At 44.4% G+C, this 14,093-nt stretch overlaps 1 protein-coding gene and 1 pseudogene across 1 annotated transcript; both read right to left on the reverse strand.

The window, feature by feature from the left end:
- Nucleotides 1-1,043: 1,043 nt before the first annotated feature.
- Nucleotides 1,044-3,974, reverse strand: LOC113140140 (E3 ubiquitin-protein ligase TRIM21-like). Its single transcript, XM_026323882.2, has 2 exons — nucleotides 3,613-3,974; nucleotides 1,044-3,179 (listed from the first exon to the last, which is right to left on the reverse strand). The coding sequence occupies exon 2, from the start codon at nucleotides 3,168-3,170 to the stop codon at nucleotides 1,527-1,529; it is 1,644 nt and encodes a 547-aa protein (XP_026179667.1). The 5' UTR covers nucleotides 3,171-3,179; nucleotides 3,613-3,974; the 3' UTR covers nucleotides 1,044-1,526.
- Nucleotides 3,975-6,030: 2,056 nt separating this feature from the next.
- Nucleotides 6,031-8,410, reverse strand: LOC113140141 (E3 ubiquitin-protein ligase TRIM21-like; annotated as a pseudogene).
- Between the last annotated feature and the right edge of the window lie 5,683 nt (nucleotides 8,411-14,093).

The following is a 14,093-nucleotide window of genomic DNA, read 5'->3' on the forward strand; positions in this document are numbered from 1 at the left end:
TTAATGTAGCCTGCACAGTACTGCAGTATTTACAGGTGAACAGTACTGCAGTATTTACAGCTGTAATGTGGAGAGAAAGTAATTTTTACTACTAATAAAAAAGAGATTTAGAAATATGTTTGAAGATGAATTTTTAATTTACACTTCAATATTTAAATCAAACTGCACAGACTGAATAAATATCAGTACTTTACACAAATACATGCAACTTGAAGTTAAAGTGTATACGTCTGAGTAAACAATAATTCAAAATAAACTGAGTATTATATGTTTTTAATGAAATCATCCATTTCCATATTGCACATGAATTACCAGCTGTAAATGAATTTCATTTATGTTGTTCATTCATGCTGCTGCACTGGCTGTTTAAATCTTTAACACTGTCAAAGATGAAGTGATCAGTGTGTGACACACACACACACACAGCTGAGGTGTGTGTTGGACTGTAAACTATGAGTGTAATCTCAGTGTGTGTGTGTGTGTGTGTGTGTATTATCTGAGGATGGTGTGCTGGAGCAACAACTCCCCCTGCTGCAGACCAGTGGCACTGCTGGTGTCTTCAGCCTGCTGTACCCATAATGCCATGGGGCATGGTGCTTGTGTCAGTCTGTGTGTCTCAGCCTCAGCAGCATATTTAACACTTTGACTTGAATCTGTGCTGATGGCTGAGGGGAAACAAAGCAGCTGCAGCAAAGAACAGACACATCTCAAAAGTGTTAAAAACCAAAATATAGAGAACAGGATCTGAAAAATGTATCATGAATCAGATTTATTGCTCAGTATGTTAGAAACACCAGGACCTGGACTATGGCAGAGTGGCCCTCAGTGTAAAAGTCCATCCATCCATCATCTGTACCCCCTTAGTCCTAACCAGGGTCCCAGGGATCTGCTGGAGCCTATCCCAGCTCTCTTTGGGTGAAAGTCAGGGGTACACAGAAACTCCACACAGAAAGGCCCTGTGATGGGTTTCAAACCAGGAACCTTCTTGCTGTGAGGCAACAGTGGTAACCACTAACCCAGCGTGCTGCCAGGCCAACACCCACATGACTGAATTACTTATTAATTACTTCATAATTCCAACACCCAGCACCTCTCACTTCTTACTGCAGCTTCCTCAGTGTTGACAGCATTGGAAGAGAGGTTTCCTGGGCTCCTCACCTCCTAAATGCAAAGACACTGATTGACAAATCTCACCTGCACCACTGTCTCACTCAGTCACACACACACACACACACACACACACACACTACACTCCCATTCAAAGCTGCATCTCCACATGAATAAATCAGACAGTAATGATGACATTAAACATACGTATGAAAGTGAGTTGACACTGAACATGAACATTCAATATAAACATTATTTTCCTAAAGTAACAGTGAATCTGTTCATTTAAAAAAATCACTGGTGATTAATTGATTTTTCTCTAATCTGTGAGTTTGTCTGGAGAATATTTACACAGTGGGTGGAAAATGGAACAATTTCATCAGTAAAGACATGGGAGGGTGAGTTTGATCATCAACTGATCAGACAGTTTGATTGACAGGACAGATGATCAGAGGAGCAGAGTTTTTACCACCATGATTAAGTCCAGGACTGAAGTACGGGTAGAGTTTCTCAGTGAAGGAGCAGCCAGTGAAGGAGTAGATAAGAGCTGCAGCATCTACATCATAGAAGGAGACCAGACCCTCCTCATAATCCACAAACACCCCCACCTTCTGAGGACCAGACCTCAGCGAGAGATGGACTGAAGGGTCAGCAAGAGCTTTGTACTCATTTCCATTTCTCAACCATATAGTCCAGAAACCATTCTTAGGACTCAGTGAGATTTTTCCCTTCCTCTTGGTCGACTCTCTGGCCACTCCTAAATCCCACTTAGTTTTTCCTTTAACCTGAACCTCAAAGTAAAATCTGCCTGAAGAGAAACTCTGCTTTCCTAAGACAATAGGACAGTAAGAAAATCTCTCTGGGTTGTCTGGAAGGTTCTTCTCCACATCACTATAATTCACTTGTTTCCCATCATCAGACAGGATGAGTGCAGGATGTGCTGTTTGAAGATCCAGAGTCACATCCATTGCAAACTGCTGGACCCTCTTCAGCTCAGCCTCAAACAGCTTCTTCGTCTGTTTCCTGATTGTGTCCTCCAGCTGAGCCACAGCTCTCACCACAGTCCCCTCATGTGATGGAGGACGGACTCTGATCTCTGTCCAGTCCTTGGTGGGTGGAGCAGCTTTCAGGGAGGAGAAGCTTTGGAGGAGGTGGAGGTGGTCTTCAGAGCGTGAGAGCTGCTCCACCTCAGTGCTTCTCTTCATCAGCTCAGAGATTTCCTGTTCCAGGTCTTTGATGAAACCTTCAGCCTGTTTTTCTGTACTTTCCTGTTGCTCTTCGATCTCCTGTATGAGCTGCTCCAGGCCTCTCTCAACAGAGTCCTTCAGAGCAGTGAAGACCTGAAGACCTTCTGCTGTCTCTCTGTCTGCAGCTGCTTTACTGATCCTCACTGACTCTTTGAGCTCCTCAATCTTCACTTGTCTCTTCTGGATCATTTTCTGAATTTCAGCCTGTGTCTTCCCCAGCTCTGCCTTCTTTCCTTCACCTTCTTCTTTCAGAGGAACAAACTCATGTGTCCTGTGGTCTAAAACAGGGCAGGTTGTGCAGACACATGTCTGGTCGGTCTTACAGAACAGCTCCAGAGGTTTATCGTGCTTCCTACACATCCTGCCTTCCAGGTTGTCCACAGGCTGGATCAGCTGATGTCTTTTCAGAGCTGAAGCTGTCAGATGAGGCTCCAGGTGAGTCTCACAGTAGGAGACCAGACACACCAGGCAGGACTTCAGGGCCTTCAGTTTGGTTCCAGTGCAGACGTCACAGGGAACTTGTCCTGGTTTGGCAGCTTGTTGGCCTGAGCTGCTGCTGCTGGCTTTGTGTTGAGCTCCATGTCTGAACTCAGCAACCATCCCAGACAACAAGGTGTTGATGTGCAGCTCAGGTCTTGGGTTGAAAACCCTTTTACACATTGGACACTGGCACCTGTCATTAACATCCCAGTGTTGGTTGATGCAGTTCTTGCAGAAGTTGTGTCCACATGGTGTGGAGACTGGATCAGTGAACACATCGAGACAGATGGAGCACAGGAACTGGTCTTCAGATCTCAGACAGCTGGCAGCAGACATGTCTACACACTGAGGACAGAAGTAACAGGATTAACTAATTTCTCATAACTGGATCAGAAAGTAGTCAGGAGTCTGACAATAATGATGTCAGGGACAAACATGTTGAATGGCAGGAAGAACTGGAAAGTGAACAACATCAAGATTCCTCAGGTGACAACGCCCCAGTGAATGTGGTGTGAAAGGAAAGAAAGACATTTTAATAATAACACATTTAATTCATGGGCAGCTTTCAAAACACTCATGGACTCCTTATATAGTAATTCATTTAAAAACAGATGGTTTATTTATCATATGATCAGTCAAATATGAAGTTTAGTCATTTAAACATTTACTGAACTGAAGTGACAAAAGTCTGAAATGAAAAATACAAAGTTTTTGTTCTGAGCTGAAGTTCTGTGTTAGTCCAGGCTGAAACACGGAAAATGTTTCCTTCTGTACTCACCAGTGTTTCCAAAGTCTCTGCTGTTTTGTGGACAAAGATCTTTGAGCTCAGTTTATTTTCCTCCACACAGAAACAGACTCGTCTCAGCTGCAGCTCTGCTCTGGTTCTGACTAACTTTCTGTTTGACCTGAGCCATGTGACGTTGGAGCTGCCCTGGGTTGCCAGTTCTGCCGCCTCATCCTGCAGCTGTGTTCTTTAGACGTGATTAGAACATCTGGCCCAGGATGAACTGACCCTTGAAGGAGACTTTTTACCTCTTTAACCCACTTTTCTCTGGAGCTGGAGTCTTTAGCAGCTAATTGACCGTGTTTACAAAATGATTTCAGTCCAAGGTGCAAAAACATTTGTGAGGTAAGATAAGATAAACTTTTTCTTCCCCAAAGGGAAATTCAGGTCTCATAGTCCTGTAGGTAATCAGTCAGTCAGCAGTGAGAGTAGTCAGTAGGCAGGTGTCATCTGCCATTGGCTGAGGTGCTGTAGAGCCTGATGGCAGTGGGGATGAAGGATCTCCTGTATTGTTCAGTCCTGCAGCTGCTTCTCTGCTCCATCAGGACGTTGTGAAGGGGATGGTCAGTGATTTCCAGAATGGTCTCTACCTTTGTCTGTGAGCATCTCTCCACCACAGCCTCCAGTGAGTCCAGCCTCATTCTAGTCACTGAACCAGCTGTTTGCACCAGTTTGTCCAGCTGCCTTGCATCCTTCTGCTGCCTCCCGTGCAGACAGCAGCATAAAGCAGCACACTCACTCATAGTATGGTAAAACGTGCAGCATCTTCCTACAGATGTCTAAGGCCCTAAATTGACTTAGGTGGAAAGGTCATCCCTGCCCTTTTTTATATTGTACATCTGTGTTCAATGACCAGTCCAACTTATTATCCAGGTGTACACAGAGATGTTTGTAGGCTGACACTACTTCAGAGTCCTCACCACAGATGTTGACTGGATAAGGAGGAGGTTTAGACCTTTGAAAATCCACTATCATCTCCTTGGTTTTAGAGGTGTTCAGTAGGAGGTGTTTTTTGTGCGTCCAGTAACTGAAGGATTTTATCAGGTCCTTGTACTCCTCTTTCTGTCCATTCCTGATACACGCGACAACATGCACAGCATCATCAGAATACTTCTGAATGTGGCAACACTCAGAATTGTACGTGAAGTCTGCTATGTACAGTGTGAACTGGAATGGACCCAGAACAGTCCCCGGTGGAGCCCCTATGCTGCTCAAAACTGTACCAAAGGATGCAGTTCCCCTTCCTGATGAGCCTTTCTGTCAGGTAATCTGTGATCCAGAAAACAAAGGAGGGCTCCACCCCTGTCCCTTTGAGCTGATCTCTGAGGATGATTGGTTGGATGGTATTGAATGCACTTGAAAAATCAAAGAACATAATCCTCACATAACTTGCAGCTTCTTCCAGATGAGACAAAACATGGTGAAGCATGCAGAGGACAACATCATCCACAGCAATGTGTTCTGTGTAAGCTACAGGGGATCTATTGTGTGTTTGACCTCTGGTCTCAGTAGGCGCATAATCATCCTCTCCAGGACCTTCATATGGGATGTGAGAGCCACCAGCCTGTAGTCATTTAGTTCAGCTGGACGCTTTAGTATAGTTACAGGAACAATACAAGATGTTTTCTACAGAGCTGGGACCCGCCCCAACTGCAGACTTACTTTAGACAATATGCTGCTCACATAGACTGCCACAACAACGCTTAACTGGACGCAGATGTGCCTGCCTATAAATCGGCCTAATGTGCAGTGAAATGGGCCGATGCCGATTAATTAAAATGTGCAAAAGATCGGCCGATTAATCGGCTCGGCTGATAGATCGGTCGACCTCTAATATACATGCTGCTTGCTCAACACTCCAATACCTCAACACCATGTATCACAGTGCCTTACGTTTCATCACTAACTCAGCATTCAGGACCCATCACTGTGTTCTTTACTCTTCGGTCTCCTGGCCCTCATTGGCCCTGAGGAGACAGCACCATTGGATTATTTTTAGTTACAAAGCTATCCTGGGGAAACTTCCAGCATATCTGTGTAGTCTGTTGTCTTCAGCTCACAGTGTGTACAGCTCCCACTCTTCCACACAGATACTATAGAAAGTGCCCAGGATTCACACAGAACTTGGCAGAGCAGCCTTTTCCTGTGCTGCTCTCTGGTCCTGGAATCACATTCAGAACTCACTACAACTCTCTGGACTCATTTCCAGGGAAATTCAAGGCTCTTTTAAAACATAAATTAACAGAAATGTGCACTTGCTATTCTCAAGTGAAGGTGTGTATAGGCACTGTACTGCTGTTGTATTTGTTACACCCAATGTCTGTGTTGTTCGTTGTTGTTGTTAGGACTGTGTGTATCAGTGAGCATCTTGGCCAGGTATACCTCGTAAAATAGATTCAATCTCAAGGGACCTCCTGATAAAAATAAAGGTTTTAATTAAAAAAATAAATTAAGAAAAGCTACAGATTCATAAATGTTTCTATTGGCGGCAAATCTTCGTCATAAACTGATCAGACAGTTTGATTGACAGGACAGATGATCAGAGGAGCAGAGTTTTTACCACTATTATTATTACTGGGACTGAAGAACAGGTAGAGTTTCTCAGTGAAGGAGCAGCCAGTGAAGGAGTAGATAAGAGCTGCAGCATCTACGTCATAGAAGGAGACCAGACCCTCCTCATAATCCACAAACACCCCCAACTTCTGAGGACCAGACCTCAGGCAGAGATCAACAGGAGGGTCATCAAGAGCTTTGTACTCATTTCTGTTTCTCAACCATAGAGTCCAGTAACCATTTTCAGGGCTCAGTGTGATTTTACCCTTCCTGTTGATCGACTCTCTGACCACTCCTAAATCCCAGTCAGTCTTTCCTTTAACCTGAACCTCAAAGTAAAATCTACCTGAAGAGAAACTCTGCTTTCCTAAGACATTAGGACAACGTGAAAATCTCTCTGGGTTGTCTGGAAGACTCTTCTTCCCATCATCACAGTTCACTTGTTTCCCATCATCAGACAGGATGAGTGCAGGATGTGCTGTATGAGGATCCAGAGTCACATCCACTTCAAACTGCTGGACCCTCTTCAGCTCAGCCTCAAACAGCTTCTTCTGTTTCCTGAGTGTGTCCTCCAGCTGAGCCACAGCTCTCACCACAGTCCCCTCATGTGATGGAGGATGGACTCTGACCTCTGTCCAGTCCTTGGTGGGTGGAGCAGCTTTCAGGGAGGAGAAGCTTTGGAGGAGGTGGAGGTGGTCTTCAGAGCGTGAGAGCTGCTCCACCTCAGTGCTTCTCTTCATCAGCTCAGAGATTTCCTGTTCCAGGTCTTTGATGAAACCTTCAGCCTGTTTCTCTGTACTTTCGTGTTGCTCTTCGATCTCCTGTATGAGATGCTCCTGGCCTCTCTCAACAGACTCCTTCAGAGCAGTGAAGACCTGAAGACCTTCTGCTGTCTCTCTGTCTGCAGCTGCTTTACTGATCCTCACTGACTCTTTGAGCTCCTCAATCTTCACTCGTCTCTTCTGGATCATTTGCTGAATTTCAGCCTGTGTCTTCCCCAGCTCTGCCTTCTTTCCTTCACCTTCTTCTTTCAGAGGAACAAACTCATGTGTCCTGTGGTCTAAAACAGAGCAGAGCGTGCAGACACATGTCTGGTCGGTCTTACAGAACAGCTCCAGAGGTTTATCGTGCTTCCTACACATCCTGCCTTCCAGGTTGTCCACAGGCTGGATCAGCTGATGTCTTTTCAGACCTGAAGCTGTCAGATGAGACTCCAGGTGAGTCTCACAGTAGGAGGCCACACACACCAGGCAGGACTTCAGGGCCTTCAGTTTGGTTCCAGTGCAGACGTCACAGGGAACTTGTCCTGGTTTGGCAGCTTGTTGGTCTGAGCTGCTGCTACTGGCTTTGTGTTGAGCTCCATGTCTGAACTCAGCAACCATCCCAGACAACAAGGTGTTGATGTGCAACTGAGGTCTTGATGTAGAAAACCCTTTTACACATTGGACACTGGCACCTGTCACTACTATCCCAGTGTTGGTTGATGCAGTTCTTGCAGAAGTTGTGTCCACATGATGTGGTGACTGGATCAGTGAACACATCCAGACAGATGGAGCACAGGAACTGGTCTTCAGATCTCAGACAGCTGGCAGCAGACATGTCTACACACTGAGGACAGAAGTAACAGGATTAACTCATTTCTCATAACTGGATCAGAAAGTAGTCAGGAGTCTGACAATAATGATGTCAGGGACAAACAGGTTGAATGGCAGGAAGAACTGGAAAGTGAACAACATCAAGATTCCTCAGGTGACAACGCCCCAGTGAATGTGGTGTGAAAGGAAAGAAAGACATTTTAATAATAACACATTTAATTCATGGGCAGCTTTCAAAACACTCATGGACTCCTTATATAGTAATTCATTTAAAAACAGATGGTTTATTTATCATATGATCAGTCAAATATGAAGTTTAGTCATTTAAACATTTACTGAACTGAAGTGACAAAAGTCTGAAATGAAAAATACAAAGTTTATGTTCTGAGCTGAAGTTCTGTGTTAGTCCAGGCTGAAACACAGAAAATGTTTCCTTCTGTACTCACCAGTGTTTCCAAAGTCTCTGCTGTTTTGTGGACAAAGATCTTTGAGCTCAGTTTATTTTCCTCCACACAGAAACAGACTCGTCTCGGCGGCAGCTCTGCTCTGGTTCTGACTAACTTTCTGTTTCACCTGAGCCATGTGACGTTGGAGCTGCCCTGGGTTGCCAGTTCTGCCGCCTCATCCTGCAGCTGTGTTTTTTAGACGTGATTAGAACATCTGGCCCAGGATGAATTGACCCTTGAAGGAGACTTTTTACCTCTTTAACCCACTTTTCTCTGTCGGGACAGACCTTCCCGACTCAGTGTTGACATAGACTCTACTGGTTGGTCAGTCCCAGATGTCTGTGTTTCCTAATCTGGATAACCTTCCTCCCAAATGTCACAGTGGCCAAATTTAGATCTAGTCCCATCAACAAGTAGGTTAGCCTCCAAAATGAGAGGTCTGGTGGTTTGTATGAAGAGCATGCCCTGGGATGGAGTCAGATTCCAGGCCTGAATTATTGTTTCGATCCAGCCCTGAATCCCATCATCAGGGCAGAGTCCAGCTCAGTGTTTGTCCTGTGATGTTCTGATGTTTTCATGTCATTCTTGTTGTAGAACAGAGGAGGAGGTAGAGAGGTGTGTGCAGTCTGTCCATGCCTTTAACCAACTCTCCTCCCTCTGATGTGATGGCGACCTCTGCTGGACTCAGGGAGGGCAAACTAAAGCAGATCCCTGCAACCCTAATTAGGAATAAGCAGGTATAGGTAATGAATGAATATCTGGTGGTTTTGGCATATATAGTGTTCTATGCCGCCACCCAGAGGGGAGGAGTCAAACAGTTTATGACTTGGATGTGAGGGGTCTGCAGAAATATGCTCTGCCTTCCTTCTGACCCATGAGGTGTAGAGTTCCTATTTTGTGACAGAAACAATATGTAGAGGACATTGCTTCAAAAGAGATTTTCTATTTATTATGCAGTCACTTCAGCAAAATCACCAAATAAACAGGTTCCTACCTACACTGGTTGTGTCCACCTGGAGAAAATGTTCCATGTCCTTGTTTGATTGTTTTTTTGGTGAACAAACTCTGGAATCTTTATTTTTCCAGGGGCCTGTTTCAGAAAGCAGGTTTAGTGAAAGCCCAGAGTTTGTTAACTCTGAGATATGGGATACTCAGGATTTTCGGTTTCCCAAAGCAGGTTCAGATTGACTGAGTCAGTTACCGCGGTAACTTACACTGTGAACCTGCTCGCTGGCTGGTTTTATAAACCCTGTTGTTTCTGAGGCAGTTGGCATTCAGACTGAAGAAGAGGCAGGAGACATGGTGTCCCCCTTTGCTTTGCAGAATTCTGTGTCGAGAGGTCAAACCCCGTCTAGCACCCCTCTTGCAAGTGAACATTTCCTTTATAACATCGGTGATCCAAAACACATTTCAAAGGTAACTGTGTCGCTCAGTCAGAAATGTGACCCCTGCGCTCAAACGTCTGCTGTACAGCTTTATGGTCTTCCCCAATCACAGACCCACACATCTTATCAAAGAGCAATTCTACAAAATTGCAGGTAACACTACAAGCAGCAACCGGCACATTCAGCCTGTATCTTTGACACTTTATGCACAAATCAATTTGTATATTTTAGGGTTTCCAGGCGTGATCGGCTGCATAGATGGGACTCATATCCCTGTCATGGCTCCCTCTGTAAATGAAGGAGATTATGGCAATAGGAAATCCATCCACAGCATTAATGTACAGGTGAACAGGTGCCGTTAGCATTTATTATGGAAGATAATTCCATCACAGCTAATGCAGATTTTTTGTTCTGTGCTTAAGATCATATGTGATGCATCACATGTGATAACGAATGTGGAAGCAAAGTGCCCTGGATCACGATTTTTTCATTTCCATTCTGTTGTCTAAGGACAATTCATTAAGTGATCAGGGAGACAGGTAGGAGGGTACTTGGTGTGTCATCTGGAAATAGGAAAGCAGATAAGGAGACTTGGTGGTGGAATGAGGAAGTTCAGGAGTGTGTTAAGAGGAAAAAGTTAGCTAAGAGGAAGTTGGACACTGAGAGGACCGAAGACAACAGAGGAGTACAGGGAGATGCAGCGTAAGGTGAAGGTAGAGGTGGCAAAGGAGAGTGGGGGTAGAGTGAGAGGATGCCTGAGGAATGGAGGAGAAGTGTACTGGTGCCCATCTTTAAGAACAACGGAGACGTGCAGAGTTGTGGAAACTACAGAGGAATAAAGCTGATGAGTCACACAATGAAGTTATGGGAAAGAGTAGTGGGGGCTGGGCTGAGGTCAGAAGTGAGCATTTGTGAGCAGCAGTATGGTTTCATGCCAAGAAAGAGAACCACAGATGCAATATTTGCTTTGAGAATGCTGATGGAGAAGTACAGAGAAGGCCAGAAGGAGCTGCATTGTGTCTTTGTAGATTTGTAAAAACCGTATTACAGGGTGCCGAGAGAGGAGCTGTGGTTTTGTACGTGGAAGTCTGGAGTGACAGAGAAGTATGTTCGAGTGGTGCAGGACATGTATGAGAGCTGTAAGACAGTGGTGAGGTGTGCTGTAGGGGTGACAGAGGAGTTCAAGGTGGAGGTAGGACCGCACCAAGGATCGGCTTTGAGCCCCTTCTTGTTTGCTATGGTGATGGACAGGCTGACAGATGAGGTTAGACAGGAATCTCCGTGGACCATGATGTTTGCAGATGACACTGTCATCTGTAGTGAGAGCAGGGAGCAGGTGGAGGAAAATCTAGAGAGGTGGAGGTTTGCTCTGGAAAGGAGAGGAATGAAGGTTAGCCGCAGTAAAACAGAGTACATGTGTGTAAATGAGAGGGACTCAAGTAGAACGTTGAGGTTACAGGGAGTAGAGGTGAAGAAGGTGGAGGATTTTAAGTACCTAGGGTCAACAGTCCAGAGCAACGGAGAGTGTGGAAAAGAAGTGAAGAGACGTGTGCAAGCAGGTTGGAACAGGTGGAGGAAAGTGTCAGGTGTGATGTGTGACAAAAGAGTGTCAGCAAGAATGAAAGGAAAGGTGGACAAGACAGTGGTGAGACCAGCAATGTTGTCTGGTTTAGAGACAGTGGCACTGAGACAAAGACAGGAGGCAGAGCTGGAGGTAGCAGAGCTGAAGATGTTGAGCTTCTCTCTGGGAGTGACGAGGATGGATAGGATCAGGAATGAGGACATCAGAGGGACGGCTCATGTTAGATGTTTTGGAGAAAAAGCCAGGGAAGCCAGATTGAGATGGTTTGGACATGTTCAGAGGAGGGACAGTGAATACATTGGTGAAAGGATGCTGAGGTTAGAGCTGCCAGGAAGGAGGCCTAGAGGAAGACCAAAGAGGGGGTTCTTGGATGTAGAGAAGGAGGACATGAGGATAGTTGGTGTGGGTGAGGAGGATATAGAGGATAGGGTTAAATGGAGGCGGATGATTGGCTGTGGAGACCCCTGAAGGGAGCAGCCCAAAGGAGAAGAAGAAGAAGTAGGCCCATGGAGTAGTGTTAGGTCAGAAGGCTCAACCAAACATATTACAAATCAGTTACTGTTTGGAGACTAAGAATAGATTAAATTGTACCACTCAAATATCACTGCAGTTTAATCATGGAGCCCACATCAACTCATAAGTGATCAAACTTAAAATCCCCCTGTACATCATGACTGGTCTGTACTGTCTGAGAATATCTAAGGATATTACAAAGAAGCAGCCTATAGCATTCATCAAGTGAGGACTAGTCTTTTACCGCTATAGAAGATTGATGTGACACCATAGATATGTTGAATCTCTGAGAAAATGTTTTAAAAAGATAGAAAACCAACCTTTTACAGACTGATGGGTCCTGAGAGTCTTGGGACAGATAAGGTTCTTCCAGCAATGCCTTCTACCATGGGTCGGCTATTGTTCTGGCTGAGGACCATCTCCTCAGCCTCTGTGAGAGGTAGGTCAGCTGGACCCCCCATCTGTTTTCTGAGCCACAGCCTATTAGCTATAAATATGGACATGAAACATGAAAATGGAAATGAAATACTGTGAGATATTTATTTTAGTCTACATAGGATATATCATAGGCTTCTAGCCCAACATATGCAATGATAAATAATTCAATAATATCATCCACCTGTTTGAAGGAGATTTTTATATTTCATTTTAATTTTCTGCCACGTTGGTTTGGCACCTGTAGGGCTGCACCTGCATGGACATCGAACACGCTCAGAGGAGCACCTCAATGTGGGAACACCAGAGGTTTAAAAAAATGGAAAAGTGTTTAAAAAAAGTTTTAATAAAAAAAAGAGTTTTAATACAGAAAGAAAAAAAAGTTTCTGAAACAGGCCCCAGATCAGGTCATTGAGATCTGGTATGATAGACTCATGCTATGGACAATATGGAGACACAATACCAGGACAGAGTAGGTTAAAATAAAAAGAAATAAAAATATAACTTTTAACTGATCAAAACAGAACAACATGTTTAGAATGTTTTGTCTCTTTAATTCTTAAAATTTCACTCACAAAGCTTAAAATGTTAAATGTAGGTATTTTATGTGTTTTCATCCAACATTAACACAAAATATATTTATTAATTAGTGAATCTTTAAAAACATATAAAGCCAAGAAAAGAAATCACAATGGAAACAAAAAACAACTTACATTCAATGAAACAATAATATAACTGTGAACATTTAGTCTCGGTGGAATCATCTGCCAGACCAACACCCACATGACTGAATTACTCAACATTACTTTATTTTGTCCTTCTCTCTCTCTGCTGTCAAACTGTCCCTTCCTGGCCTCACAGCTCTGCTCTCCCCACCCAACACCCAACACCTTCTTACTGCAGCTTCCTCAGTGTTGACAGCATTGGAAGAGAGGTTTCCTGGGCTCCTCACCTCCTAAATGCAAAGACACTGATTGACAAATCTCACCTGCACCACTGTCTCACTCAGTCACACACACACACACACACACACACACACACACACACACACACAGACTACACTCCCATTCAAAGCTGCATCTCCACATGAATAAATCAGACAGTATTGATGACATTAAACATGTACAGTACAGACCAAAAGTTTGGACACACCTTCTCATTCAAAGAGTTTTCTTTATTTTCATGACTATGAAAACTGTAGATTCACACTGAAGGCATCAAAACTATGAATTAACACATCTGGAATTATATACATAACCAAAAAGTGTGAAACAACTGAAAATATGTCATATTCTAGCTTCTTCAAAGTAGCCACCTTTTGCTTTGATTACTGCTTTGCACACTCTTGGCATTCTCTTGATGAGCTTCAAGAGGTAGTCACCTGAAATGGTCTTCCAACAGTCCTGAAGGAGTTCTCAGAGATGCTTAGCACTTGTTGGCCCTTTTGCCTTCACTCTGCGGTCCAGCTCACCCCAAACCATCTCGATTGGGTTCAGGTCCGGTGACTGTGGAGGCCAGGTCATCTGGCGCAGAACCCCATCACTCTCCTTCTTGGTCAAATAGCCCTTACACAGCCTGGAGGTGTGTTTGGGGTCATTGTCCTGTTGAAAAATAAATGATGGTCCAACTAAACGCAAACCGGATGGAATAGCATGCCACTGCAAGATGCTGTGGTAGCCATGCTGGTTCAGTATGCCTTCAATTTTGAATAAATCCCCAACAGTGTCACCAGCAAAGCACCCCCACACCATCACACCTCCTCCTCCATGCTTCACGGTGGGAACCAGGCACGTAGAGTCCATCCGTTCACCTTTTCTGCGTCACACAAAGACACAGTGGTTGGAACCAAAGATCTCAAATTTGGACTCATCAGACCAAAGCACAGATTTCCACTGGTCTAATGTCCATTCCTTGTGTTCTTTAGCCCAAACAAGTCTCTTCTGCTTTTTGCCTGTCCTTAGCAGTG

The sequence above is a fragment of the Mastacembelus armatus genome, unplaced genomic scaffold (genome assembly GCF_900324485.2).
Source record: "Mastacembelus armatus unplaced genomic scaffold, fMasArm1.2, whole genome shotgun sequence".
Taxonomy (NCBI): domain Eukaryota; kingdom Metazoa; phylum Chordata; class Actinopteri; order Synbranchiformes; family Mastacembelidae; genus Mastacembelus; species Mastacembelus armatus.